This window comes from Morone saxatilis, unplaced genomic scaffold (genome assembly GCF_004916995.1).
Source record: "Morone saxatilis isolate NCDOM2014 unplaced genomic scaffold, NCSU_SB_2.0 Contig5, whole genome shotgun sequence".
Classification (NCBI taxonomy): domain Eukaryota; kingdom Metazoa; phylum Chordata; class Actinopteri; family Moronidae; genus Morone; species Morone saxatilis.
The window spans coordinates 17,346,346-17,372,209 of record NW_023340095.1 but is presented as its reverse complement, the minus strand read 5'-3'; the positions used below and the strand labels follow the sequence as shown (position 1 = coordinate 17,372,209).

Genomic DNA, 25,864 nt, shown 5'->3' with positions numbered 1-25,864 from the left:
TGTGTCTCTCTCTCTCTCTGTGTCTCTCTCTCTCTCTCTGACATCCGCTCTTCAGATACTCAAGTGTGTTTACTGAGGTCAAGTTTAGTGTCACAACAAGTGCAGCAACAATCATGTTGAGACTATGAGCAATGTCTTTAAAGAAGTCTGCAGACATATCAGCTTAAAACAATCATTACTGAACATTCAAGATCTGTCTCATCTATTGCTGGAGCCAGTTAACATGTTTAGTACTAAGCAGCACAGAATTTGGTCACGTGTGTGTGTGTGTGTGTGTGTGTTGCTATCAACTTGCAGTAAACATGTAGATAACTGCTAAATAGGGGTGTTTTTGTCATATAAACCAATCAGCCATAACATTATGAGGGCTGACAGTAAATAAACCTGATTATCATGACACCTGTCATTGGGTGGGATATATTAGGTAGTAAGTGAACATTTTGATGTTAAAGCAGGAAAAATGTGCGACTTTGACAAGAGCCAAACTGTGATGGTTAGACGACGGGGTCAGAGGATCTCCAGGGAAGGAAAAGTGTTGAACTGGAGACAGGGTCATGGGTGGCCAAGGTACACTGACGCATGTGCAGGGTGCCCTGGTGGTCATAATGTTATAGCTGATGGGCATATGCTCCAGTTGATATTTATTCTTTTTTACTGAAAAGCCAATTTAATCGATTAACACCCGTTTTTGTGGATGAGAATTAACAACTTAAAATGTGCTGAATGAAAGATTTTATAAGGAATAGCATATCTCCTTCCTGTGTGTGTGTGTGTGCGTGTGCGCGTGCGGTTGTCTGAGGCCTCGAGTCTGGTCGTTTTAGAGGCTAGTTGTTGAACCTCCATTATATATGCGACTCCCCATTCCTCCCATGTATCTCATTAATAAACAAAATGAACTCAAGCAAATGAATCAACGATGACACCTCAAGGCAAAATGTCCCAGCGACAGAGGAGGGCAACTGGTCTGTGGAAACCAGGAGAGAAACGAGGAGGCAGAAGACAAAAGTGTGTCCCAGGATGGACGTGCAGATAGCGTAGAAAGGTAGACACGTTTAGCACGCTAACAAACATTTGAATGTGAAAGGCAGAAATCCAGAATCATCATCATCATCCCTTGGAGGAAGGGATGAGACGATGTTAAGAAAAGAGGTTGGATGGAAACAGGAGGAAGGAGAGGAGAGGTTGTCGGGCTCTGAGGCAGAGCAGAGCCACTTAGCCCTTCCCCCACCACTGGAGAGTAGAGGAGAATAATGAGATTGTGCAGATGTACGCCAGACCTCAGGTAGGTCTAATTGTTTAATGCATTTTGTGTACCCGTTCAGTCATCCAGCAGTCGTACACCAGTAGAGCAGCTTCACCATTGTTCACCACCACTATGACTTGAATTTTATGTTGATACCACTTAATTTGTAGTATGTCAAGTATATCAAGAGTGACATTTAAATGAAATGTCAAGAGACTTGTGTCAACACTACCCCAACTTACGTGGGCTTCGACACGCTGCTCAGGTAATGAGGATGGCACTTCTTCGAAAAGAGTTATGCAATACACGTAAAAGCCTACGCTCAATACGTGTGTGTGTGTGGGAATATACATATAGCTAAACAGAAACCACTTCTATATTTTTTTCTGTTCCTGTGGTGTTCTGTGTGTCTTTTGTTTCTTCGCACAGTGGGCTTGCAGGTGTGGTTTTTAACTCAACAGGCCCGGGGTCCTGCAATCAAAGGACTGATGTGAAGATGAAAGTCTGTTTTAGTTTAAAGCTGCCCTTTTCATGAGGTTTGGGCCAAATGACAGCATCTGTGTGTGTGTCTTAGAGATCAACATTCAGTAGGAACAACATGGTTCTGTGCGGAAGAGGAGCCAGGACACAGTGGATGGACAATAGCTCAGTCAGAGAGAGAGTGATGGAGAGGGGAAGATAAAGGGAATCTGGGTTTTGTTGTATTGGAGGGCTCGCCAAAAGGGCACAATAAATCTACCCGCAGAGGAAGATCAGAGAATGACCAAACCCATCGCCCCACCTTACACACAGACACACACACACACACACACACACACACACACCTGAGATGTTCTTCGTACTCTGCCTGTAACCTCATGAATTTTGGAACAAAATCAAGTTTTATTGTTATTTATATAGCACTTTTCAAAAGAGGTTACAAAGGAAACCCAAGCAACAGTCAGACAAAAGACACTAAGAATACTAAATGGAAAAAGAAACCCAGCACAAAGATAAGTGACCACAAAAACTTCATAAAGTAAGATAAGCAGAAAGACTGACTCACTTGTAGCTTATTTAATGCATCTATCATCTCAGCTCAGCAACTGACCACAGCTACTCCCCCTTTTCACAGAATTTCATAGCCTCTTCTTTCGAACTCTCACACCCACCCACTGCTAAACGGTTTCCTGATAAGAGCTCACCAAGGGCATATTTCCTGACGTTTGCAGTGCAGTGCCCCTAAACCTCACACGTACTTTCCAGTAAAAATATGCGGCTGGCATTGCCAATAAATAGCTGCTCCTGAGTGCCGTATCATTGTCGATAATATCATCATACGGAGGTGCAGTACTTGATAGATTGGAAAGACAGGTTTGTGGCAAGTGCTGTAAATCCAAGCACAATCTTAGAAATCCTGGTTGGGAAAAAAGTGTCTCTCTCCCTCCCCTCAGCAGCTTGTCTCGAAGTGCTCTACAGATTCAATGCACTTCCCTCTAAACTGCTTCAGGAAACCTGTTCAGAAAAGGTCAGATTAGGACAGCTGTGAATGTTTGTAACCATATAAATGTGAAAGCTGAATTGCTCAGTTAACATTACTTATTTAAAAAACAATGTACTAATCCTCAGGTGTTCTCAGTTAAAGGACAGATTAAATTAGAAAATTATATCTCCTATTATAAGGTTATTTAGGCCTAGGTCCAAGAAACAAGTGGTCACATTCTGGTGGATCAGAATCGAGCAATTAAAAAAAAAAAAAAAAACACCTTACTTTCCATTGTGAAATGTTTGAACACACTGAAGCAAACTTGCAAATTGATTGCTTAGATGAGGCAGTGAAATATAAATGTCATATTAGATACATAATGTTACAGCCACATTTCCAAAATCCCATCCCCACTGATAGCTGTTGAATCTGCCAAATGCTTTCCCTATCCCTGGTACACATAGCATGTGTGAGCATTGCACTTGCGTTGCAGAACATCTTTTTATTTCAGCACCCATGTCTCAGGTGCAGGTGTTACAGAGAGTCGAGGTCTAGCCTATTTTTTCTGCCAGCAATGTGTGGTTAACAGCAAAGGTAGACACTGACGATGAGTTCATGGTCATATCAAAATGATACCAGCAACATATGCACCTTTCACTACAGTTTCAATGTATATATCTGTAGAATATAATATTATAATATATATTATGAATATGTTTTTTAACTGAACACCTCCTGTATCTGTTTCAGATTAAAAGCTCTTTGGAGTTTCTGTGGACACAATCTATTCATTTGTTAAAAGGCTTTTATTGTGTTGTATATATGAAGTGTAGAAGGATAAGGCTGGCAGCAGCAGGAAGACTCTGTGTGGACACCAGAGGCGTGTGAGCCTCAGCAGTTCAGCTATGCTGTCGTCACGCACCGCTCACACATGCTGTGAAGACCAGGCTCGAGTCTGTTGAGATGTTTTTTACTTTGTGGCTGAACTCTGCGCTCCTGGAGCTTAAAGTGGTCCTTTTATTAGACCATTGTGTTTTTTGTTTTTTCCCCCCAAGTACAGGAACTTTATATAGTGCATGTTGGCACCTGCTAATGTACCCTACTTTGCTTTTTCCTTTTTTAAATTTCTTATAGAGAAGCTGATAGCATACCAGAGGGAGTTCCATGCCTTGAAAGAGCGCCTTCGTGTGGCAGAGCACAGGACGCTGCAGCGCTCGTCTGAGCTCAACAACATTCTGGAGCAGTTCAGACGCGCCATTGCTGAGACGAACAGCAGCAAAGATGCCCTCACTAACTTCTCAGGTAACTTTAAATGCTTACAAAGACCCATTAACACCACCTGAACTGTAACACTGTTAAATAACCATAGCTTTCTTTTCAGTCATTTGTGTGCAAAGGATGTCGCAGTGTTGTCTGTGAATTCTGCAATGTTCCAATTTTCATCTAATTGAGGATTCCCTTTTGATTGGCTCTGCATCACCTGTTGAATGGATTGAAATCAAAACATGCAGGGCTCCTAGATATCTTTTTTTTCCTGCTTTTAGATTTATAGACATAGAAATCATCATGACACAGCGTTATAAAGAATACTAGATATTAATAGGGCAAGTACTTTTCTAAAAGCTGACTCATTTCTAATGAAAATAAAATGAGACCGGCTTTTTCCCAAGGTCGTTTTCAGAGTGGCAGGTTTCTATTGTTAAATCAGTCTCTTATAACCCTCAAAACCACTGGGTGGGTTATAAAATCTAATTGGCAGAACGCACCAGTCAAAAGACCATTTCACTGCTTAGCACAGCACATAATTCACATTAAAAATGTAAAAGGCTAATTTGTTTAGTTTTTAAGCTTATGTTGCACATTGTCTCCCAGTTTTAAAATGAAAAGGCCATTACATATTCAGTTTCATCATCATAATAGCAGTGTTTTTTTGAAACTGAACATTATCTGTCAATATAGTTTTATGTGAATTGAAATTATTGCAGTTATTATGCGTTTGGAAAACAGTTTTAGATTTGGTCATACATCATGCACACACACAAATGGAAAATGAGAACTCAGTTTGGTTATATGATTTTGCTTGGCTGTAGTAAACTAATAGAAAACATCAAAAGCAGTATGTACACCATATGATCATAGCACAGGTGGGGTCCTGCAGCCATGTAGTATTCATATTCTCTGGAAGAAGTCAGATTTTCTACTGTGAATCAGTCAGTATATAGTTCAATATTTTATTCTATGATTCTGTAGTCACAGCGTCATTGTTGGCATCATTTCACTGCTGTCGTCATATGATAAAACTGAGAAGAGGACTGCATTTAACTTTAGCTTCTCTTTGTCTTCTTTCAGATGAGACGCAGAAACTACTGAAGGAGCTCGCAAACAGGAAACCTCTCCAGGTGCCAAATATCTACCACCACCTGCCTCACCTTCTCAACAATGAGGGCAGCCTGCACCCTGCCGTGCAGGTTGGACTCGGCCGCACAGGAGGTGAGAAGCGTATGCGCACACTGCAAATTCAGTACAACAGTATCTTCCCTGATTTATGAGGCTTTTTTTCTCCAGAGTACGCATGCTCGTTCTACACAAACACATTAAAAAACTCCAGAGATCCTCATGACACCAGGGAGAGAATCAAGTCTCAACAAGTTTTCAGTTAGTGACTAGTTCACAACAAGTATCCTCTCTGGACTGAGCTTTGCAATAGGATCATTCTAAATAACATGCAGAGTTGAAGATAATCATAGTGTATGTACAGAATAATTCTGTGTTTACTTGACACGTTATTTATCCTACCTCTTACCTAGATCGAACAGGGATTTTCTCTTGCTTTCAAATCTCCATCATGCTTTGTTTTTTGTTTTTGTGCTGGCACTTGTGTGTTAAGATGGTTTTGTGTTGTCCTCTCTTATTGAACCTGAGAGGTTCACTGTAACGTTAGTGCTGTACAAAGAATGTTTAAACACAAACTGAACATAAGATTACAAAATCATTAGATATAGGCCACGATAAATCCACCGTTGTAATTAGTTTTTCACTAGGTAGTTTTCTCCAGTGAAGACCTAAAAGTGCCACATGTCCTCTCAAAGCTGCTGTTTGTCGTCAGCCTCTCCTTTCATATGGATTATTCCTCTCCTGTTTCACTCTTTCCTATTAACTCCTATTTTCAACAACTCCATTTTTATTTTTAAAGATTCACTTTGCAAGCAGCAGCGAACAGGATGTGACCTCTGCCATATCAAGTTCCCTCTAAAAGGATTATTTATCTGGCATTGTGAGCACGATAGGTGGAGTGAAATTGGGGTGCAGGTTTAGGGGCTGAGGATCTCAAATGGGGTTTCTTTATTCCTATCAACAATGGCTGAAGGAAAGAACAGAGGCCCTTAGAGAGACAAATTAGAGGAAAGAAAGAAAGGACACGTCTGGAACAAGTAGGAGTGTCTTGTCCCTGGCCCATAGCCTGTTTTGATCATTGAATACAAGATATTCCCACAGGAAACAAGAAAAATGCACAGCCTATGATTACCATCTCTTAGTCATTGCCAGTCTGTCTGGATTTATGAGAGGTGGGCAGGTATCTGTTACCCGCAGACAATGTTTTCAAAGACTCTTTCTATAGCGAATGTCTAGATGTCTAGCCACTGTCTTGTTCTTACCAGCTTCTCACCCTAAAACACTATCAGGTCCTGTTTACACCGGACATGATCTGATCAAGTAGCAGTCGGTACAACGGAAACTGGAAATGATGTACGTGTTTATTTGCAAAAAGAGCAGGGAAGAGAGACCCGACGACAAGTGGTCATTTGAGAGACTGTGGAGACGCATTCTAATGCCAGGTGTGGACTGACGCACTTGTGATTTGTTTCTTTATTCATACAGTTTAAAGTTACAGGGACAGTACACATTAATATACATTTCTGCAAATGTGCCAGTTTAGCCATCCTGGCTAATTTACAACTGCAGTCCTGGGGCAGGTGTAATGACAGGATCAGCAATACTTCATCAAAACACAAACCATTAAAAACAAGGACAACAATGCATAAAGCATACAATGGAGATTGGATCACCCAAGGCACATATCAATGGTAGGTGTAAACAGGGCCTCAGTTGTGTTATCTGGAATACACAGCCAAGCCGGATGTACTGCTACTGGGAAGCGATTGTGGATGTCAGTATTGGTGGGTCAGAGAGTTCCTCGACTGCCTGAGAGAAGTTTTGCCCCTCCAGCACCCGTGCATGCCCTGTGACATGCTTGATTACCACTGCCAATTTTCGCCTCAAGCCCCCGATAGTGCCTTTAACCTCCTTTTTTCTGCCTTTGTGTATTTCCTTTTTTTTTTCTCCTTGTTTCCATGCTAGTCTAAGCATATCTGACATTGGGATATTTATAGCTGTGCAAATTAGGACATCATCCCACTTTAAATTGAACAAGGATTACGTGAAGAAACAGTTCAGAGAACCTCTCAGACTGAAATGGTTGGAGTAGGGCCTGACTGAAGCCCCTTTCAGACAGAAACCAACAAAACGGCATTATTGTAAATACAGCCTTGCTTGTTCCAAACACATATATGGCCTTTGGCAAGTCCCTAGCTTGCCAACATGTGACAAGCGACAGTTGAAGACCCCTCCTCCCTCCCACCGCCTTTCTCCCCAATTTGGAATTCCTTGTACTGCAGTCTTTGCTGACTCTTCTGTTGGCCTGAGGAGAGAGTAGACAGTCATGTGCCAGCTGCTTCTTTTTTTTTTTTTTCTTATTGCAAAGAACCTCAGTGCGAAAGCCTAACACGTGTGACGGTTCACACAGTCTCCCCCAGATCCCACCCACTCTCCGTGGAGCTGTCCCTACTAACCAGTGCGGAGACAGGAATATGATCCCTCAACGGCTTCCCACTCACTGCTGCTAACCACAGTACTGGTATTTGCTTCTGTGTGAACAAGGCAGTAATATAAACCTCATATTTGCATATTTTGTTCCTTCCTTGCTGGTGAACCCAATTTCATGCTTCTGATATAATTGCTTGAACACTATCAGCAGAGGGTTCAATGTGGCATAGACATCTTTGATTCAGTGGATTACTCATTCAGCACAATCTAATCTAACTAACTAATCTGAAACTAATTACCTTGAGTGGCAACTATGTAGGTTTTTAACACATTCAACATCAAGGACCTGTCCTCAACCCCTGACCCCACAGGGCGGACTGATGGTTGAACACTGTGTACCAAACCTCACCCGTTTCAGCTGCATTGCCAAACATGAATCGATGCTTTCAACCACCACTGATTTTACATTTTCATTTCACAATTCCAAAAACAACATCTTTGTTTCAGTGTGGACCCTGATTGGCTAGCTGCATTGCTGCAATGCAACACTGAAGGAAACAAATAGGACGAGGTTCTATTTTCCAGCTGCAACAAGCTGTAACACATGTCAAAGCAGCTGAGCTTTGCACGGCAGAAAACATGTGCGTTTCACCTGCAGCTGTCTGCACATGGAGTAACGACCAGACTTTGTTGACATTATATATAATAACCAGGTTGTTTGCTTACCCACGTCCACGATGTGGCCATTTGGGATGCTTGTCAGACAGTGTTTCACATACAAGTGCGGCGTCGTGTCTTCACAGGCTATGGAGCTTGTACCATTGACCACAAACTAAATATTGTGAATTTCTTAATTTAATCGGTGAAACAATATTGTGCAGTATTGCACACAAACAGAAGAAATACAACAAGGAGTATAATTATTCTTCCTGCAAGGGAGCATCTATACATTGCTGGTTGGATAATGCAACCCATATAATGGGTAGTAAGATTTATGATGACTGCTTATTGGAAACTTGGAAAAGGATATTATACATTTAGAGTTGTGAACATTTTTACAAAAATCATATTTTTTTTTTGTAAGAATTGATTTTACCCAGAGGGTTTTTAATGATGAGTGGTGTACTAAGGTTGTGGATTGTAGGTTTTTCCACTGGTAGGAAGCTTTGTTTAAAAGGGGTATCACTTACTTGCACGCACGCACGCACACACACACAGACAGAGTGTCCCTCAGGCTTTGTGAGGCCTTGAAAGTTTAAAAAAAGGTTCAGTCAATAAAATATAGCATCCAGATTACTCAGGATGCATCTCATTCCCAGCAGCAACACTTCTCTTCCTGAGGAAAACATTGTTGGTATTTACTTTTACTTTGATACAGAAGCAGTCGTACAAATTATAATAACATTGATGCCTGATTTACCCCAAAGCATAACAGTTAAATAATAATTTTGTTAAATATCATCAAACAAATATACAATAATTATTAGTTACATTTGGGGGAAAAAAAACAACTAAACTTCAATCAAATTTGATAAGTCAGAGTGCATATTTACATTTAAGCAAACAATATAATGATATTTTGCTGGACATTACAAACACAGCTGAACACCAGCTCCTTTTATGTGCATGGCATGCCAAATCACTTCTTTTCACAGATGTGACGGAGAAGCAGACAAAAATGTAGATTGTTTCGCTTTTTTTTTCCAAGATGAGATGAAAGGATGGCAGAGTGAAGCGGGCAGGCTGATCAAGGGACACGGGGAGGGGCAGTCTTGGAGTCGGTCCTGCTCACACGGCACTTGCATGCATTATCACTCATTCACTGTCTGCCACCCTCCCTTATTCTGTCACTCTCCGTCTCTTTTCCTTCCTCCCACATTCTCCTTTCATCCTCGACCTACTTTCTTGGTGGTTGTGGGTGTCGCTATATGACACGGAGCTCAGCGTGAGAAACACAAAGCAAAACTGGGACAGATTCTCCACGCTGTGCAGATCACTCTGGAGGATTGAACCCTTTCTCAAGTCCACTGTTCGGCTCACTCATTCTGCACCTCAAGGCCCCTCGTTGCCCCCAATTAGCTCACTTAGTATGCTTCCCGTTTTAAACTACACGCACAGAGGAACACATGCACACATTAGCCCTGGTCCATCTACTTCACAATCATTACTGACGCCTATAGGGCACATTGTTTGTTTGTATCTTTCATCAATACAACACATGACTTTGTTTTTCTTTTCTCTGGGAAAGCATTGCACCGTTTTAAACATTATTATACAGATATGAGCTCAGAGATGATTATTAGCCTCATATTTGCAATCATAACTAAGCGCATAGTTGACTGACAAAATGAACTGACGACGATTTAGATTTATTGATTAATTGTCGGGTCATGTAAAAAATCAAGTAAAAAAAGGTTGTCATACTTTTGTCATACCATTATTCAGCTTGAACAATAATTAGTAACTATGTAATGTTTTATAGTCAGAGCCTCTCTTAAATGCTCTGTCAGTTCTGCTCTCCAATTTTTAGCTGGTAGTAAAAACTCATAATCTGAGCAAATGCCAGCTGTGATAAATATTTGTTACGTCTGTCTAAAGTCCAAACGTTGATGCCTCTTAAATTCAGTGAATCTCTTCTTAAGTTGTAAATTGAAACGTTGTATGTTTCATAATAAATGACTTTACCCACATTGTGTAAGATTGTTGTTTAAAGACACTTTTCGTTAATAACATGCAGCGTGGTAGAGCAGATGCATTACAAAACTACCTCATCCCTCCCACTGCCATCTGTCAGTCTGGCATGAATTCCTGTTCTTGTGGATTTAGGCTGATGTAATTAGTCGTTGTCTAACATTAAAGATTATTTGATTTTGGGTCAACTTGATTAAACGGCCACCCCTGCAGCCTTAGACACTTCCAGCTCTCACCTCCATACTGTTTTCTTCTCTCCCTCAGTTACCATGGTGATGGGGATCCCCACAGTGAAGCGAAAGGTGAAGTCTTATCTGTCAGAAACACTGCGTTCGCTCATAGACAAGCTGTCACCAGAGGAGAAACTTGACTGTGTCATTATTGTCTTCGTTGGGGAGGTGAGCTTTCCTTATTCATACAGTATGAGTCATAGCTTGCCCACAGTGATCGCAACTATTCTGCAGAAAGGTCTGTGTGTAATGTGACTTCCTCGTTTGATCCCGGCAGACTGACGTGGACTACGTTCACAGCGTGGTTGCTGGCCTGGAGAAAGAGTGAGTACCTTTCCTGACAGGTGGAGATATTGTAAAGGAGTGAAAACACACCGTTGCCCAGAAAAAAGTGTGTGTGTATGTCACACTTGTTGATGTTATCAATGATGTCCTTTCGTTCAGGTTTTCTACAGAGCTGAGTTCAGGCTTGCTGGAGGTGATCTCCCCACCTGCCGCCTATTACCCCGACCTCACCAACCTCAAAGAGACTTTCGGAGACTCCAAAGAGAGAGTCAAGTAAGCAATTCACACAGGCAGGACATCTGTGTTGTCTGTGCTCTGATGTTCAGTGAGGACAAAACGTGATTAAAAAATCATTATGGAAATCATGAAGAAGCCAGCCCTGAGAGACATGAAATGCAGGAGCGCTGTGATTTTAAAAAAAAAAAAAAAAAAGTAGAAGGATGAGTCAGGGGGGGACGTGGGAGGGGAGCGAGCAGGCAAGAGCTTTTAGGTAGGCTGCCTAGGTACTTAGTATTCCACAGGCATTTCTCAAAGTCAGATCAAGGTCATCAGCAGCAGCACCCTCTATCTCTTTCTTTCTGTAGTGCTCCCTCTTATGCTCCTCTGTACCTATCATCCCTCTGTAGTGCTAACGATTGGATTCATTAGAAATCTGTTTATGGTGCAGTTGGCGCCGACCACTTACAGTATGAACTCAGATACTAGCCTTTAGAGGACTGTGGCATGTTAGTATGTGGATGTTTGTGAGAACAGATGCTTCTGATGGCCATCTGAATAGTTACTGTCTTGTTCAACGTGGGCGGCCGTGGTATAAAAATGTTATATTTTAGACACTTGTTGTATGTGTGCATGCATCCAAGAGAATGGCATAGAAAAAAAGACTTATTCCAGTGCAGCAGCACTCAAACACCTGGCTGAGTTTAAGTGCACGTGGCGTGTGCGTTCACCTGAGTGTTAAGAGTGTGTGAGTTGCTGTGTGTGTGTGTTAGCACACTCAGAAAACTCTGTGTGCCACCTCCCACACCTAACTGAAAGCATCGTGAGCACCTGCAGTCCCTCAGTGAGCAGCCATGAGTCAGACCGCAGCAAGGGCAGATAATTCAGATCAAACAATTAGTGTGACAGCTCTTTATAAATGATTCAGATAGAGTCTGTTGTAACATTCAGTATAGCTGGAAGTTCATCATTTACACAGTTTTGCATGTGTGTGTGGTTTTATCATGTATGTTGATGATTTCTACTTTGTTTAGATGGAGGACCAAGCAGAATCTGGACTACTCCTTCCTCATGATGTACGCTGTGAGCAAAGGAGTTTATTATGTCCAGGTATGTAACTAAAATAAAAACAATGTTCCCATAGCAACTTGTTGGAGTGCATTTTAAGAAGGGCTCTGTAGACAGTTACTCATGTATCAGAGTGAAAGCCTGGTACTAGGCGAACACTGGTTTGCTTTTAGTTTGGAGCTTGTCCTACCAAATTAAAACATGGCGAGTACTTGAAACAACTGTGTGTTTTTGCAGCCATTCATCAGAGCCTGTGTTTTTTTTATTTTTTTTTGGTTTCTGTTTTCTGACTGGAGCCAGTTTCACTTATTCTGATCCTAATCCTCTTAGACTTCCACGGCTCTTATCTGTCGTCTTGGCTAAACTAGGCGTCCAATTTGGGAATGTTTATATAAATGTCTCAACAGAGAGCTAACACCAGACATTCACGGTTTAATTTCACTGTGTTGTTAATCTCCCATCTTTCTGTCTTATGCATGGGGTGTGTCATTTCCATTCTGTGCTCTCACCAGGAGGGAAGAGGTACTGCCTGTCCGACATCTGCTGCTACTCTAGTTTAGTGTAGCGACTCAGAAGTGTTTTCTTAGCTCAGTGTTCCCCTTGTAGGAACATAGAGGAGTCTCCCTCCTGCGTCTCACCCTCCTCCTTGCACAATTAACCCCAACTCTAAAAGTGGGTTACTTCTGTCTTAAAATGTGTTCCTCTCTTCCTTCAGCTGGAGGATGACATTGTGGCTAAGCCCAACTACTTTGCCACTATGAAGAACTTTGCCCTGCAGCTCTCGTCGGAGGACTGGATGATCCTGGAGTTCTCTCAGCTGGGCTTCATTGGTACGGTCCATTAAGCATGTGATCAATACTCGACATCCACTTGGGGTCCGTCAAAAGAAGCCAAATCTGTGTCGTCAGCGGAAAGCACAGCCAAACAATGCCGTTCCTGGCTAAGTGGCCTCTCTAAAGTGGTTATTAACTAATTATCTTAACTCTTGGCAAGGCATTGACATACTGTCAGACTTGTAGGGTTCGTGATAAACAGTCAAATGCAGTGTGGACGAATTCGGAGCAGCCAGTTAAGTAAAGATGGAAATTAGATTGATCCACATACAAATTGGGTCATTGTAAAGTAATAGAATTTGGCAGGGAGCATTGTAACACTCACTATAATATGCAAATAAGGAATGGGTATATTTTTAGACCAACTGAAACTATTAAAATTTTTCGTTTTCGTCCACATTATTGATTGAATCATCTTGTTGCTTCTGATCAATGAACGTCTGTAAACCTCCCTTATTCTGTTTTTATACAGGAAAAATGTTCCAAGCTCCAGACTTAAACCTCATCGTTGAGTTTATTTTCATGTTCTACAAGGAGAAGCCCATCGACTGGCTGCTGGACCACATTCTCTGGGTTAAAGTCTGCAATCCTGAGAAAGATGCGGTATGCACTGTGATTACTGTGTAGATACGAGTGTCACTGTGAGGGGAATGTGTCATATCATTTCTTCCCTTTTCCTTTCTTTAAAGAAACACTGCGAGCGGCAGAAGTCCAGCCTACGTGTGCGGTTCAGACCCTCCCTGTTTCAACATGTGGGACTCCATTCTTCTCTTGCTGGAAAGATCCAAAAACTCACAGTGAGTCTCACGCCCTCACGGTCCTTTATTTTCAGCAACAGTAGAGGCTGCTTCCTGTGTAGAAATGCTGACTTCCCCCCTCTGTCTGTGTTTTTAGGACAAGGACTTCCTGAAGCCACTACTCCACAAGATGCACGTCAACCCCCCTGCTGAGGTTTCCACTTCGATGAAGGTAGTACATTAGAATGACTATAAAAACAATTAATTGAATGCAGTATCCCCCGACTTCAAAATCTGTGATCATGGTGGTACAAAGCGTGTATTGTGTCACACAGGTGTATCAGGGTCACACTCTAGAGAAGACGTACCTAGGAGAGGACTTCTTCTGGGCCATCACTCCCACTGCAGGAGACTATGTGCTCTTCAAATTTGACAGACCTGTTAGCATAGAGAGGTACGTGTTTGCGTTATGTTTGTGTACACAGCTTCTTATCATTCAGATAACACGCAAAGCACATCCAAACATGCTGTATATTGTCATTACGACAACAACATAACAGTCACAGACAAAAATCTGTCTCTTCTCACTTATTTCTGCCTGCTGCCCTTCAGTGTTTCAGGTTTAGCTTCAGTGTGTCTGTGTGTGTCTGTGCGGGGATCAGCATGAGCTAATGAGAGTGCTCTAAAATAAGCATTGTCGGGCCAACCTCCTCCTCTCTGTGGAGCCGAGGTAGAGAGGCAGCAAGACAGTGAATATAAAGCGAGCTGATGGCGATCAGAGAAGACCCTGAAAAAGATGTTTGGTCTTGTGGAGATTCATTTTATAGTGATGAATGCATTCCACCGCTCTTGTAAAGATAATAAAGGAAGTGGCAGTGATTGGGAAAAGGGCCATCCAGCGTTCCACTGTCTGACTCTCAAGTGTTTTGTCTGCTTTTGAATGACACTGATTACAGCGGCTCAGACTCTTTTGCCTGTTGATTACACAACATCTCATCAGCAGTTGGAGAGAGACACAGCTTTCATTATGACCCGTCACTGCCTCCGTCTCTGGCCGGCATTTTTCCTCTGTCTCCTACTCTCTGCCTGTTTTTAACATTTAATACGAGTGAATACAGTGCACCAACAAACTAATGTGAAAACAACCTTGTTTCCGATAAAATAAGCGAAGCCACAAGTGAAGCTCATTCAAATCATCCTCCAGCTGATGAAAAAAGGCAGAAATACTGGATTTTGTAATGTCAAAACCTGTAGCTATGACCTGCATATGAGATAACCATTGAACTTTTGATGAACTATATCCTACTGACCATACTGACTGATCAGTTAATCCCTGATGACACAAGGTGTGTACATAGTTTTTCCACACCCATGTTTCATTTAATGGACACGACTTACCTAACTCACCTAATGAGTGACTTAATGGACCGTGTGTATCTGAGTGGCAGTTCCAAAGCGCAAGAATGCTTATCCATCTATGTAAAATGAATGCTTGATTTGTTCGGCAGGTTTCTCTTTCGCAGTGGTAACCAGGAGCACCCAGGGGACAGGATTGAGAACACCACAGTGGAAATATTGCCTGTCTCGGTAGGGAACCCCCCCCCCCCACACACACACACACACACACACACAGCACACACAACACACACACACACATGCAGTCTGTCAGCCCTCTGTGGTGTGATGTGCAAACAGTTTTGATTAGATTACAGTGAGTGGTTTTGCTTAGGGACAAAGTGTATTGATTATCGACAGGAATGTGAGCGTGACTGAATCGTTTGCTCGGCCAGAGGCGATACAATCTGACATTGTGATTCACACATCCAGTGTCCAAGTGCTGTTCAAATGATAAAACATTTTTAAAAAATCCTCATTTGTTTTATCGTATTTTACTCTTCTATCCACCTTTCACTGTGTTCATCTGTTAGGAACCTGGACTGCAGACCAAAGAGAAGTACAAGCGAACTGAAGACCGCTTTTACAGGATTGGTAAGTGGATTTGACAGTCTCTTACTGCTTAAATGTGTGTGTGTGTGTGTGTGTTTGTGTGTGCATACAAACACACTGAAACATCATGATCATATTACACACTCACACTGATGGTGTCTAAAGTGATAGACGGTGTACAAAAAGTGTGTGAAATGTTCTCAGTCACAGCCTTGTTTCTTTTTTTATCCCTTCCAATTTTCATCTGAAGTTTTATGCTCTTCGTGCAGTCATTTACTCATCTTTAAATTTTCTAATCATCTTTTTGTTTCGTAGCTTTTTTGTGGTATGTTCCTTGTAGACATGATTTCTTAAAAACAAAAAAAGAGTGCTTGAATGTGATAGATGTGGGAGTGTGAATAAGGTTCTTTTTTTTCAGTGAATCAGTTAATTTTGCCAAGTTATGTTTCACATTTGTTTTTGTTTTTCTCACTTGAGCACTGTGACTGGTGAATTATTGGCAGTGCACTCTGCATACAAATAAAAACAATTATAATACTGTGTGTATGTGTGTGCTTAAACACGCAGGTCATTTTGTGAAGGGTGTGGCAGAAGGGGCTGTAGATCCTTCCTTCAATCCTGTGGTGGCACTTCGGCTTTCAGTTATCAAAGACTCGGCTGTGTGGGCCATCCTCAGTGAAGTAAGCCAATCACACGCCTCACTTGTTAACCTCCCCTCCAGTCACACAACACCACTCTCTCCAGATGCATGCTGCCTCCTTTTTTTTCAATAACACCTCTTATAACACACATTGATTCTCTGCTCTCTTCCTGCAGATACATATAAAGAGGATAGCTGGCTGACTCTTCTGGACCGGGCACATGACTCATGGCCCCCAGGGGGACCAAAATCTCCTAGACTGCTTACGCAGGGCCTCTGGCACCTAGCAACCAGCAGTGAAGTCATTAGAGTCCACTAGAGTTGCTCGTCTGAGTTTGTCTGAGGAACGCCACCTCTCTGTCCCCGCTCTTCCTAATGTACTTTATTTTGCTTCTCATCGATCGATTTCTCCTTTTCTTTCTGCATCTCTCCCTCACTCTTGTGCTCTTAAATCATTTGTGAGAATGTGAATACTACTGTCTAAAGAACAACAGCGAAGTGTGTGAAGACGTCTGTTCCCAGCTCTGGCTCTCAAAGTGACTGTGTTGTTCAGCAGCTTTGATCACAATCAGAAAACTGTTCGGATGAATGAGGACAAATCATCACATCTGGGGAGAACCAGTCACCTGGCCACTGGTGTAGATGCTGCCAAATCCTTCTCTGTTACTCAATGCTGCCACCTTTTGGACGAGCTGGGGCTTTGCACTGTCACTAATGCCCTGGCAAAAAATGTCCGTGATGTTCAAGAATGTTGTCATCACTAATGGCCAGTTGCTGTCTGTTCTCGACAGAGGTGACAGAGCTCTAGATCAACACCAGCCCAACCAATAATGTCTCCCTCACTTCCAGAGTATTGTCAGTAACACTCAAATGCTCCACTCGTCCTGAAACACAAACTCAGGATGTCAGTAACAACTTTTACCGTAGGCCAGATTCTGTGGTAACGAGCCCAATCCATCAAGAAAATGAGTACCATGACACCTTATCTATCTGACCTCCTGTCTGACAGGCTGTGTATGACCTCAGTGTCCATTTATAGTAAACCAATCAGACATTGCCTTGGCGTCATTTTCCCGAAGGAATATATTGTTATATTGATATATTATTACAGCTATGACGATCTATGAAGGTGACTTAATTTATTTGAAATAAATCTTTAATTTGTACAAGAGGTAAAATATATTTTTATTCTATTAAGAGATGTTTATGGTAGTTCAGAGTCTGTTTTATTTGTGTACTGTTGTGGGGTTATTTTGGGTTTTTTTTCTGAATTGCTATTGTACATTTTGTTTTCATTATTACGGCTACCTGTGAAGTTTGTCTGCTGGTGCAAGTAGCTCGGTTCAGTGTGACCCAGTTTCTTTTCACTTGAAACAAAACGTTACAACTAAAACAATTCATTTTTACTGCTCCAAAACTGAACGGTAGGAGAGTTGCGAATAGATTCTGTTGAAATAGTTCTGGGTTTAAATTGGGGAAAAAATGTGCCTTATATCCAGGTCCCTTGAAATTGTCTCAGCAGCATAATTCCAATCTGTTCCCTCTCACTTTTGCCTACACTTTGATTGCTGGATATACTAATATTTTTAAAGTAACATACAAGAGTCCAATTAGTGATTGGATGTTAAGAACAATAGTGTTATGCTAAGTGAAAGTGGTTTTAAAAAAAGAGGGGGGTTTTGTACCAGATTACCATCTGAAACGGCGTGATTTGCACTGATTTTTCACTGTTTTTTTGTTACCATCACACCCTTCGCCATTGTACTTAAATTTTCCATCTTCACATAGTAGATGCTCATTTCACTGACTCCTCCAAATCCACGCAACGGTTTCTTTTGTCCAATCCAGTATCTGTGTTTTGATTGGACAGAATATTATGACTACTGATCATTGCAGAGTGCGCCTTTTTGCTGTATGATTTGGCTGAGGTTGTGTAGTACTTTCACTGATTGTAAATATATATAAAAAAAGCAATGAACATTTATCCTTTCCCTCACTCTCTCTCCTCTTCCTCACTTAATAGGTTATTGAAATTCACTTGACATGTTTTGTATTTATGTATGTGTGGCCAATGTTTTGAGTGGAAGCTATTTCTAAGTGAAACTTAAACGCTCACTTTAAATCGCAGTGGTTAATTCAAAGGGGGTAGTGAAGTGCCTTTTGGTGGAATTGATATGAAAACGGGGACAGTTTTTCTAATCGTGCTTGTTCACTTGCATGATTATTATTTTTAATTTATAAACAATGTTTTTTCGGTCGCAAGCAGCCTCCTCCACCCCCTTATCAAACCATCCATGCTAGAGATGTACTCAAGAAAACTGAAGTCGCTTGATCTCCGCCTCCTCATCAGATTCTTTTTGCATTTTAATTATTTGGGAGAAGATGAGAGCAAGCCACTGAAACGGTGGAACATTTTTTGAAAGGGGAAAGACACTGCAGACAGGATTGGCTTCTCCCTCTTGTCCTGCATCCCACAAACACAAACTGAATGCATGAAAACAGCATGAACGATCATGTGATCCCCCTACTGTATTTGTGAAAAGTGGACAGGAGACTAACCCCATACACCCATCAGTTCATGTGCCTTCATCTTGTACATGTGTATGCCTGCCTCTGATGTTTTTGACATCATTTTTCATGGACATCTTTGAAATAAATGATAAAAGTTGTTAGAAGTCATGGCCATTTTTTGTGTATGATTTTGTTCTACTTGCATTACTCATGCCATCTGCATCACCAGGTTTGATTTGGTGTCAGCTGTAAATTAACAAGGTGAAAGCAAAGTGAACAACAGATTGCCAATAAGAACAGAACATCTTTCTTATGAAGGGGGAACCAATATCAACAAAAAGATTTAATAGGACTGTGAAAATCCTGAAATAACTCAGAACTGTTAAAAATGTATGGGAATCCTAAAGGATTTTATTGGAAAAGATTGAAATCCCAAAGGACTTTTTGACTCAGGGATCAACTGCAAATGTGACCAGAAATTTAATTTAACCTAACGTTTTAACTTTTTTACAAATAGACGATGATCTGTCTAAATCACTTGCAAACTTCTAAACAACGCATACATGAAGAAAATCTACTTAACTGTTGCCAACAACTAAAAAACAAAAAAAGGCCCCAACAGGAAAAACTACAAGTCTTCCCAGCATGCAATTCTTTACCCCAGGTACTTCCGTTTTTCCCATAATGCCGTTGCACAAACATGGTGGCTGGAGGCTTCGGTACCGATGTCACTGTTGTTAACTAGCTGATTCTGGTACATGTGACTTTATCAATAAGCTAATACTGGTGTTAAAGTGGACTTTGCAACAATGCCGAAGTATTACGAAGACAAAGAGGAAGATAACAGAGCATGCGCCGGTATCAGAGAGGACTTCAAAGCGTGTCTCCTTCAGCACGACTGCGTGGTAAAGGTAAGGTAGGCGTCCTCTGGACATCACAGCTGACACAACGTTACAGGTCTGACACCAGGCTCTGCAGCTGGATACAGTCCTCGATTAAAGCTTAGAGTCCAGCTAGTTTAGTCGAACCGCACATTGTAAACAATCTACATTACTCCTGTAACAACTAGCATAGCCACAATCTAAACACTGAGGGCAACTATGGGAGTGAAACGTATTTGGACACACGACCAAACTCCACTGTAAAAACTGTCAATTTAATATTGTTCGGCAACAGTTACATTTAATAGGTGCTTCATTTGCAAGCTAATCAAAGTACGTTAGTTACCATCACAGTGGAGCAGCTGAGTTATTGCTGTGTCACCATTAGCGCTGATGGTCGCTTTAATCAGATAGAAACCATCATCAATCTGTAGCTGTTAGAGTTCACTGTAAACTTCACACACTGTGTATTATCCAGTTCAATTCAGAGGAGCTTTATTGGCACAGGAAACAGACGTTTAATGTTACATCATCACAGTAACGTAAAGCGTACAAGACATGTATATAAAAATGAGTTAGAAAATTAGTAACTTCATTAGTAGAAAACACACTTACAAATAAGGTCAGGTTGTGGCAGGTTGAAACGTATTGGGCAGCAAGACAAGCCCTGTCTTCTTCTTCTAGGATCATATTTAAATGTTTAATGGTCATGTATATTTGAATACATTGTAGGAGGAAGTGCAAATGTCTCAACCTCACCTGCTGATGATTTGTCTTTTTTTTTATTTTTTTTTTACACTTTTACAATTAAACACAAGAGAAAAGATTAAATGTTTAATTATTAGTGCCAAGAAAGTCACACGATGTCAAATACCCAGAAAAGACTGTACATTTGTCATGAAATATTGAGGTAATGGTACAAAATGTTTCTCATAACTCAATGTAACCTTTTTCGTTTCAGTATTTAAACAGCATTGCTTAACCTTTTTACAGCATCAAAGAGGTTGATATATACATACACACATATATATTATATACACATACATAAAACAATGTATTTTCAGTTTGTACTATCTGATCACAAAACGACCAAACACGTACCAGATACATTATTACCGTCCCACATTTAGACAGGCCTGAAAGCACCCAGTGTACTCTAACTTGTTTCTTCATTTGTCAGGAGGGGAAGATGCCCAGTGAGTGTTTGAAGGAAGGCCACTGCAAAAGCCTGCAGACGTCTTTCTTTGAGTGCAAGAGGTCAATGGTAAGTCCGCAGTGATGATGTTGCATTTATGATTAACTGGTGGGAAGTGGAGAACATGGGTATGTTTAAGCTTCCTCTTTTTTCCTCTGTTTAAAGATTAATTTGACTCGTGCTTTAAACTGAGCTACTAACTAACGTATGTCCTTATTTGACAGCTGGACACAAGGTCAAGATTCAGAGGAAGGAAAGGATACTGAGGACCCGTCTGATTGCCGCTGAGTGAATACTGGATGAGCACTTGTAAATACTTGAAATACTATGAATCAAAGAGCAACGCTCCCGGGTCAGTGTATGTGCAGCTTTACTATCCCACCTGAAGGACGTGTGTCAACAAAGGACTACCAAATTAAAAGAACAATGCACACTGACACAAGAATTACCATGTGTATCAGCAAAATGTAGCACTGACTAAAACTGGAGCAGTTTCTGGATGAATGTGTTTGTGTTGTTATAAAAAAAAAACACTTTAATTAAAAATTATCAAAAGCCTGCCTTAAACATTATTTCAAGTTTAATATGAAAAACAGTAATACTAATGCCTCCATTTTATTTTAAAGCAGCCATCATCATCTGCTTAAACTTATCCATGTCTACCTTCTTCATAATAAAAGCCTTGTGAGTCTTCTTCAGGAAGCCAACGGTATCTACAATCATCATGCCTCTGGTGTGCATGCCCGCCAGCTCTACGCTAACTGGATGATGATCGCTTTCTGTGATGAATGAATCGTCTATGGCGGCTGCCATGGCATACGAGTCACAGGAAACGAAACCTGAGCCGTCGACAAACTCTTTCTCGCAGCGCTCGGATTTTGACACCTTGATGCTGTAGCGGAAGATCTGTGCCATGAAGCGGGCTTTATCGGTGTCCTGCGCCAACCAGGCATCACAAAACTCCTGTCAACACACCGGGAGAGATGACGTGTTGATTGATGTGTCAACTTATTAAAAAGGCTTTGTACTATGTCTTAGGAATTGACATGTTACAATGTGTAAAAGGAAGCCTTACCCAGGACAGCTTGTTGTAGCAGGTAAACTCCCAGCAGGCCAAGTAGGTGGGACACTGGTAGTCATTCAGTACAATGTACGCAGCTTCTGGATCAGCAGCGAAATTGAACTCGCTGCACACTGTGGTGTTTCCTCGAGCTGAAAGAAGCAAACCTCTGATTACACACTGAACTCCACCATTACAAACACTTGTGTTACGGTCAGGGCTGCAGCTAATTTCTTTGATCAATTGATTCATCTTTCCGTCTGGATAACAGCAGAAACTAATGAAAAATGTCATATGGACATATTCAGCTTGCTTGTTTGGTCTGAATAACAGTCCAAAGATAAAGATATTCATTTAGAAACACAGAAAATCCTCACATTGAGGAATGTTTAGCAGTTTATCTTGAAAAATGATTTTCTCTCAGGAGTAGTTGATTAACATGCGTCAGGCTGTAAAAGATGTCTGGCACTCTGGCAGATTTGAGTTTCTAACACGACAGACATGACATGAGACAGTCATCTTTGTGCCAATTAGAGGTGTAATGGTGAAAGAAATTGAGAATTATTCAAATAAGTCCTGTTTCTCAAAAGTACATTATTTTGTCTCACACTGTCTCACATTTACCACCTGCTAAAATGCAGTGTTAACAAAGTAGCAGTTCATTAATTTACTGACATTCGGTGTTGCCTCCCATGATGTAGAGCCCTTTGAGTTTGCTCGGCAGAGACGGATCCATCCTCACAGCCAGAGCTAGGTTGGTGAGGGGTGCCGTGGCAACCAGATATATCTGGGGAATAAAGCCAAGGGTTGAAAGACCTAAAAAAGACGCTTCATATCATATACGCACACGTAAAAGTCGTGTCACAGCTCTCACCTCTCCTGGGTTCTCGTTGACAATCCTGATAATAGCCGACACAGCGCCCTCCTCCTGAATCAGGTCCAGACTAGGAGCGTTGGGGTCAGGAACGTCTCCCAGCCCGTCCTGCCCATGAAAGCATCCCGCATCAATGCTGTTACCAAGAATGGGCTTAGCAGCTCCTTTAAACACTGGAATCTGACACATGAAAAGAAGAGTAGATGAGACATGCAAACATATAACGAGAGGTAATGTTGTACTGCTGTTATTATTAATCAGCTTCCAAACTGATTTCTGTCTATTTATGCAGCATTAACATTCCTAGTTCTATTCTTACACACTTTAAGATACGGTTGGACAACATGGTGATACTAAGAGACAACGGAAATGTGTCAACAGTCCTTGCCAGAAGCCCTAGCACCCCCAATGCATGTGGACACAGGAAGTTAATAGCTTAAATGAACTCTCAGACGTATATTCTGGTAACAACTCTTTTCAGTTTAGTTATGACTCTTCATTTTCCTTTTTCTTCCTTCCATTTTTGACTTCTCTATAATTATCTCGTTATCTCGAGAAATCTGCCTCTTGTTTCCTCGAGATCACAAGATTAATTAACTTGTGATCTCGAGATAATGGCATTAAAAAAAAAAATGCACGCGCGGCCTTTCTTGCATGTTTAAAGACAGACTCCCTAATGTTACGGTTGATGCTTAGAAACCATCTACATTTGGAATATTTTCCGTTTAAATGTATAAAACTTTGTATGCTATGTTATCTTTATATGCTAGTGCTGACTGAGCTCATGCTGGTTGTGTAGCTCGTCCAGTCCCTGCCTCCACTCGTGGTTCGAGGAACAAAAACTGATTGTTGAGCAGTTTTGAAAACAGCCCTATTACTTGTCACATGACACCAGTAAATTCCAACTTACGCCTGACTACATTCTTGAGTAAACACACCGATGTTGGTTTAAAAACACAATATATTCCAGTCTGTCATGTCAGGATCATAAAATAAAGTAGAAGTAGTAGTAGATAGAAAACAACAGCACAAACCTCCAGTTTATTACAGAACTGCAGAACTCGCAGTATGTTCTTGCACACATTCTCCACTGTCGTGTTTCCGTGCACAGCGGTGATTCCCAGGAGCTTCACGTTGGGGGCAGCCAGCGCCATCATGATGGCCTGAGCATCATCCACCCCGCAGTCCACGTCCACCAGAAACTTTTTACTCATCGTGGTCCCTAAGGAGCAAAAGACTTCAGTTCAATAACAACGAAACACTGCTGTCCTGTCTAACGTGCTGGTTAGTGTTTAACTACTGTGGTAAATGGTTAAACTAAAGATAACATTTCCCCCCTACATGGCGGTCTACAGAAAGCTGTGGGGAGCTTCGTTTGTTTCGGTTGTTTAATTCAGCCAACTTATCTAAAACAGAAGAACATATGAGAAGAACTTGAGACAAAACCCACCTCTTCCCCTCACAGACTGGAACCAACGACGATCAGCTGCAAACAACCTGAGAGCAAGAGAGAGACATCAGTGACTGAATGGAGGGGAGTGAATGGGAGGAGTTACACAAATTACACAATGCATCTGAGCAAAGTCTTCCTCCAGTCAAACTAAATCTTCACCAGTAAAATTAGCACACAACATATTGAGACCCATTAAAAGTGTACTTAACTTATTATGCAGAATCACCCCTTTCAGTTTTCTATGTATATTGTATTATTACTACAGACGCATTCATGTGTAAACGTCAATGTTGCAGTTAATCTATAAAAATGCATGAAATATGTATGTTGTATTTATGTTAAATCTTGAATCCAGCTGTGGTAAAGTCGAACTAAACAGAAATACTCAAATTAAAAGTACCTAAACCTACACAGTTACAGTACACAATTATTTTTTTTGTATAACTCAAAGTTACTGTATCATAGGGAACATCAAACACACCAAACACTGGACGCTTCTCGTGATATGAGTGAGTTTAAATACAGATCAGACGCATTTCAGTCATTGCTGAATTTAAGGGCATGAAAACGGTTTGATCCATCAGTGATCGATTTATGAATTTAGGAACTTGTTCCGGAAGTAAATTTCCCCATTTGTTTAGCCCATTAACGTTTCAGACAATCCTTACATAAAGAGATTTAAACCTGGACCCGAACCAGCCAACTAAAGTGACCTGACAACATCTGAGTCGGAACAACAACAACAACAACAACAACAACAAAGGTTTGGCAAGCGGGAAAGATACATAACTTTTTTTTAGTAGTGAAGGAACTACTAACCACTCCGATGAATGAATGAACACTTATTATTACTAACAACCTGTTTATTGTTAGATAATAGTGTACTGTATTAGTAGTTTTATGTTGTGTGGGTGTACTTTGGAATAGTAAAGCTAATGTTAGTAACTCATTAGCCATTTAGCTCCCCAACAGGTCAGACACTTACTTGTTGATTGTTGCAGCAGATCAGAGAGAGAGATCATTATCTGCTCTTTATGGTAAAGGTTAAACTCAGAGGGTCGTAGAGTCCAGTGGCAGCAGTCACCAGACTGTGTAACCCTGTTAAATAAATCAGTAAATATATAGAAATCAGGTCAGTTGGCGCTAATTTTTTTTACTTCCGGAGCAAGTCGACATGGACGGCTGTGATAAACAAATGTGTTTGTATGTTTGTATGTTTGTAGTGTAAAGTGCAGTCTGACCTCTCCACGGCTCTCCTGGAGATAATACGAGACGTCGCTGCAGAACATCGGACAATCACCGCCATGCAGACAGATGGAGGACCGGGAGCGATGTCTCAGATCATTTCTTCTTCAATAAGCAGGCCGGAGGAAGACTGTGGTGATATTAGATATAGTTATATATATATAACGTTCAATGTGGGCAAGACATCAGGGTAGCCAATTAAAGATTGACTCACTGCGAAGTCAGAGATAGAGGAACGGGTATTACTTAACGATTACTTTAATACAGTAGTAAGAGATTTCCATATTTCAAATTATAGCGGGAAATCCCACAGCCGCCTTCTCGAGGGCTTCTTCTTCCTGCCTCTTCTTCCTCTCGGTTTATTGGTGGGTACACACGCCACTACTGTACCGGAGTGATGTCATTTCATGAGTGTATGTTGTATATGAGACTACTTGGAGACATGGGTCACCGAGTAATAAAATAC

The 25,864-nt window shown here is 41.2% G+C and overlaps 3 protein-coding genes across 5 annotated transcripts in view; 2 read left to right on the top strand and 1 right to left on the bottom strand.

The window, feature by feature from the left end:
* mgat4a (alpha-1,3-mannosyl-glycoprotein 4-beta-N-acetylglucosaminyltransferase A) overlaps positions 1-18,858 on the top strand; it is a 27,354-nt gene extending 8,496 nt beyond the window's left edge. Inside the window, exons 2-16 of the mRNA XM_035676447.1 lie at positions 3,843-4,010; positions 5,058-5,198; positions 10,488-10,621; positions 10,731-10,777; positions 10,898-11,011; positions 11,989-12,064; positions 12,738-12,852; positions 13,328-13,458; positions 13,545-13,652; positions 13,750-13,824; positions 13,928-14,046; positions 15,101-15,179; positions 15,521-15,581; positions 16,107-16,219; positions 16,356-18,858. Coding sequence (XP_035532340.1) covers positions 3,843-4,010; positions 5,058-5,198; positions 10,488-10,621; positions 10,731-10,777; positions 10,898-11,011; positions 11,989-12,064; positions 12,738-12,852; positions 13,328-13,458; positions 13,545-13,652; positions 13,750-13,824; positions 13,928-14,046; positions 15,101-15,179; positions 15,521-15,581; positions 16,107-16,219; positions 16,356-16,382 — 1,508 coding nt within the window. The 3' untranslated portion in view covers positions 16,383-18,858. The remainder of the gene's footprint in view (positions 1-3,842; positions 4,011-5,057; positions 5,199-10,487; positions 10,622-10,730; positions 10,778-10,897; positions 11,012-11,988; positions 12,065-12,737; positions 12,853-13,327; positions 13,459-13,544; positions 13,653-13,749; positions 13,825-13,927; positions 14,047-15,100; positions 15,180-15,520; positions 15,582-16,106; positions 16,220-16,355) is intronic.
* A 510-nt stretch (positions 18,859-19,368) lies between these two features.
* Positions 19,369-21,324, top strand: LOC118339324 (cytochrome c oxidase assembly factor 5). The gene is made up of 3 exons (XM_035676907.1): positions 19,369-19,601; positions 20,752-20,835; positions 20,991-21,324. The coding sequence occupies exons 1-3, from the start codon at positions 19,500-19,502 to the stop codon at positions 21,030-21,032; spliced, it is 228 nt and encodes a 75-aa protein (XP_035532800.1). The 5' UTR covers positions 19,369-19,499; the 3' UTR covers positions 21,033-21,324.
* On the bottom strand, positions 21,284-25,648 carry si:dkey-4e7.3 (uncharacterized protein LOC402865 homolog). Of its 3 annotated transcripts, none has more exons than XM_035676904.1 (8): positions 25,613-25,648; positions 25,395-25,528; positions 24,151-24,197; positions 23,735-23,922; positions 22,701-22,880; positions 22,502-22,613; positions 21,842-21,978; positions 21,382-21,729 (listed from the first exon to the last, which is right to left on the bottom strand). In XM_035676904.1, exons 2-8 carry the CDS (start codon positions 25,457-25,459, stop codon positions 21,382-21,384), a joined length of 1,077 nt encoding a protein of 358 aa, XP_035532797.1. In that variant the 5' UTR covers positions 25,460-25,528; positions 25,613-25,648. The 3 variants fall into 3 exon arrangements, with proteins under 3 accessions (XP_035532798.1, XP_035532797.1, XP_035532799.1); XM_035676906.1 differs by lacking the exon at positions 25,613-25,648 and adding an exon at positions 25,139-25,251 and having other exon boundaries at positions 25,395-25,546; XM_035676905.1 differs by lacking the exon at positions 25,613-25,648 and having other exon boundaries at positions 21,284-21,729; positions 25,395-25,602.
* Positions 25,649-25,864: the final 216 nt, after the last annotated feature.

What these genes read in the sequence shown, in the direction of transcription:
- si:dkey-4e7.3 (XM_035676904.1), bottom strand. Translation starts at nt 25,459, where the DNA reads ATGGCGGTGATTGTCCGATGTTCTGCAGCGACGTCTCGTATTATCTCC. An exon ending in AGTTCTGTAATAAACTGGAG is followed by an intron (nt 22,881 to 23,734) that starts GTTTGTGCTGTT and finishes TTCATGTGTCAG; the next exon opens with ATTCCAGTGTTTAAAGGAGC. An exon ending in TCAACGAGAACCCAGGAGAG is followed by an intron (nt 22,614 to 22,700) that starts GTGAGAGCTGTG and finishes TTTATTCCCCAG; the next exon opens with ATATATCTGGTTGCCACGGC.
- LOC118339324 (XM_035676907.1), top strand. Translation starts at nt 19,500, where the DNA reads ATGCCGAAGTATTACGAAGACAAAGAGGAAGATAACAGAGCATGCGCC. An exon ending in AGCACGACTGCGTGGTAAAG is followed by an intron (nt 19,602 to 20,751) that starts GTAAGGTAGGCG and finishes TTCATTTGTCAG; the next exon opens with GAGGGGAAGATGCCCAGTGA. An exon ending in TTGAGTGCAAGAGGTCAATG is followed by an intron (nt 20,836 to 20,990) that starts GTAAGTCCGCAG and finishes CTTATTTGACAG; the next exon opens with CTGGACACAAGGTCAAGATT.